General features: G+C 44.2%; 1 protein-coding gene across 2 annotated transcripts in view; it reads right to left on the bottom strand.

The window, feature by feature from the left end:
* Positions 1-2,401: 2,401 nt before the first annotated feature.
* FERMT1 (fermitin family member 1) overlaps positions 2,402-3,558 on the bottom strand; it is a 30,835-nt gene continuing 29,678 nt past the window's right edge. For both annotated transcript variants that reach the window (XM_025039937.1, XM_025039938.1), the window contains exon 14: positions 2,402-3,436. In XM_025039937.1, the coding sequence (XP_024895705.1) occupies positions 3,263-3,436 (174 nt within the window). In that variant the 3' untranslated portion in view covers positions 2,402-3,262. The remainder of the gene's footprint in view (positions 3,437-3,558) is intronic.

Genomic DNA, 3,558 nt, shown 5'->3' with positions numbered 1-3,558 from the left:
AAGGGGAAAAAGGGGCAAAATAGCAAAGAAGGATGCTCCCTCCCACCCCTACTCTGCTGGAGAGATTCTGGTGTTAGAGGGGGAGGGGAGGAGGCAGAAAAATCACGTGTTTGTGTGGGAAAATGGTGAAAATGAGTAAGAGATGTTAAATATACTGAAGCAAAAAAAGGAGTCATAATTAAAGAATTTTTTTTTAGTGATTTTATAAAATAAATATTACTAGATATCTTGGCTTTTATGGCCTACAACTCAAAGAGGAGTTTTCAGATGAAAGACTCATTTGCTCACTTTTTTGACTTTGGGACCGAAAATGAAACTGATCAATAAAAAATAAATTCAGAATCATAAATAGAATGCTAACTAGGCAACTCACGTCTCTGGTTCCTAGATCTTTCTGATCCACCTGCACCTCCCCCAGCTAACTTTGGGGCAGCCAATCCCCTAATGCTTCTCACTCTCTCCTACCAGAGAATAGAGGGCATTGACTCCGGATGACTGCATAGGGGCTTGGGGTGGGGGCAAGCATTTCAAGGCTGAGTAGGGCTGGAAATGGAAGGGTGGGGTTTTCTGGTTTAAGCTTAGTGGTTTTTGAAGACAAACTTGGCTTTGAATCTCCATTCCACTGCTTACTGGGGACGTGACCTTGAGCAAATTACTTCATCTGAGCCTATTTCTCCTTTGTGAAATGAGAAGGTAAACCGTTCCTGCCCCCTATGGGTTGATGTGAGAAATGCATGAAGGGGTATCTATAAACTACAACATCACAGGTATGGACCATCTATCAACTAAAAGAAATGTCCTTAACATTCGGCTCTCAAATCAGAGATCCTCTGATGCTCCTCTGCCTCTGGACATTTCCTTGTTCTCTGGTGCTTTTTTCAAAAGGTAGACCTGGAACAAAAGAGCTCACGATACGTCAAGAAATCTGGTGACAGTCAATGAGAAAGGAGTTGAAACCAACAGGTTTCTAAGTCAATTTCACTGGGGAGAAGGAGCTCAAATCTTGGAATTTTGAGGAAAACACATGTTAAACCTGAAAGTTGTACTTCTATTTCATAGTGGAGAAAATGTTTACATTTTTTTGAGAGACAGCAGACCAGAGAGAGTACACTAGACCATATTCAAATCCATGTAAACCATTTAATTAAAAAAGTTATATAAAAAAAAACCCAGATTATCCAATCTAGTTTACATAAAGCAAATGGGGTTGAATGTCACACGTTAATTTAAAATTTCAGCATAAGTAGTCAGATGACCTTTTGTACCCAAAGTAAAAAAAAAAAAATCTTTAAGTTGCTCTTTGGAATAGCAGCAGTTAAAAATGTTCCCTGAACATTTGGTTAAAGCCACTCAACTCCTTTGAGTGGATTTGTGGAAATGTCAGACAACCCTGAAGAGCTAAGAAAGAGGATTGTACTGAAGGTCTGGCTTTGGTAAGTTCTGCAGAGCTGTACCTGGCAGCAGACAGGTGAAATGTGACATCAAGGAGTATTATTTGAATGTAGGGCCTGACGTAATCTTAAAGACCTGACTAGGTTCTAAAATAACAGAGCCCAGGATGCTACACAAATGATCAAGTTTAACACAGTAGACTCAGCACTAGTTTCCATATAAAACATTTCAAACTAAGTTCTTTATGACATACACCAGATTTTCCAAGTGCCTATGCCACCTCTGAGCTTTCAAGCAAGGCCTGAGAAGTTCAGCTGTTGCCTGGGGAGTCTTCAACATTCACCTCTAAGGAGAGGCTGAAAGAGGAATTTCCAGTGACAGCTTCTGGCTCAGGGCCTGGGGGTCCTTGTCCAAGGCTGCATCAATGCAGCACCAGGAATTCTGGGGATCTTTCTTCTCAAAAAGCTTTGTTGGAAAATAAAGCGACGGCTAGCTGATGTTTTCTGGCATCTGAGATCCAGCCAGGCCCCCTGAAATTTGCATCCTAGGGATCTTCAAAATGGAAATAGAACCTCTGCCTTATCTTGGCAACCCAAGTCTTTCGTGTGACAGAACATTTATAAAAAAAATAATTAAATACCATCTGATATTCCCTCTACCCTCAATATTGCTTTTTACCTTCTCAAAATCCACTCCTCCCAACACTGACAAACCAAAACAGAAAACGACAACCGAGGCAGCTGTTAACTGACCCACGCTCATGTCTTAAGGCAGAGAGGAAAGAAGTCTACCATTGGCTTTTGATTTACGAAAGGCGAGGCCTTTATGGGGGAAGGCCAAGAGTCATATAAACAGACACCAAATTCTGGAGAACACTGATGAGTGATAAGAGCAGGCTTCCTTGCCCCTCAGACCAGCCACAGGCCTCACAGATGGAAGCCAGAGGCGAAGCTGTCCGCCCTTGAACCTGGTGGTCTTTGAGAATGGGCCTGGCCTGTGTCCTGCCCTTTTCTTTCTGACCATTTGGGATGGGGACCTCATTGGAAGTCTGGATGTGGGGAGGTGGTTTTATGAACAGAGAGAATTGGGCCTGTCTTCCTGAGCCCTGACCCAGAGTAGAAGCAGTGGAACATGGAGCTGAGTTGAGGAATGGGTTCCCTGGACCCGTGTCACCCACATCATTGAGAAGGGCTTAAAGGTGGCTGAGGGATCCCCAGGATGGAATGGGACTTGTGGGTGGCAGCAGTAACCTTAGAGGAAATGTCTAAGACCAGATGGGTCAATGGTTACTTTGGCAAGTCAGTGTGGACTGATGACACTGAGGGCCATCAGTTTTGACCCCTTGCAACCAACTGGTGCCAGGTAACCCCACCTCTGCCCTCACCACTTCCATACCTTGACCTCCAGGGAAAATGTTTATGTGTACACTCCTGCCATTTTCACAAGGTGGGAACTAAAAGCAGTTAAGGAACAACCTATTTCTTTTCATATCTGATTTTGTGGAATAAAATATATGCTTGCTATATTCATGCTTTTAAAGATTCTGTTATTTTTTTTTTACACTGACTTAGGAACAAAGCAGATATGCACAAGGACAACTTCTAGCCATACACTTGCAGATTCCCTTTTCTCCCGCCCTCCCATTTTACAGAAAAGGAAACTGAGGCTCATTCCACTGCTGGTAGCACAGGGCAAAGTAAGGAAAGGAGTGTGCAAGGCAGTGTGTTTGAAATGAGGTGAGGATCGGGGTGACCTGTGGTTGTCTGTTAGTCTGGAACCCACACACTGTGCAAGCCACGGATCCCATCATCTAAGGAAGACTGCCTTTAGCTCACCCTTGGTGTGTAAGTCCAAGGTGGCCGGCTTTGCTTCATTCCTGACCACCAGTCAACTTGTGGAACAGGTCCTCATCGAGCGTTTCATTCTGGTCCTTGGAGCGGGTGGACAAGAAAATGTAACCACCGATGTATTCATGCACGACCTTGCAATCTGCACTCAGGCAGGTGAACGCAATGGAGACGTTCTGGTCAAACTCGATCGCCACCTGGAAGAGAAGGGACAGGTAAGCTTAACCTCTGATCAGGAAACATGAGAAAGAAGTGGCTTTTCTTCCCAGAGCTGAGGACTGCTGAGGTGGTTGATAGATGGTCCCTGCCGCCACCCACC

Source organism: Pteropus alecto, unplaced genomic scaffold (assembly GCF_000325575.1).
Source record: "Pteropus alecto unplaced genomic scaffold, ASM32557v1 scaffold45, whole genome shotgun sequence".
Lineage (NCBI taxonomy): Eukaryota > Metazoa > Chordata > Mammalia > Chiroptera > Pteropodidae > Pteropus > Pteropus alecto.
Note: the sequence above shows the minus strand (reverse complement) of the source record. Positions and strands in the feature narration are given on the sequence as shown.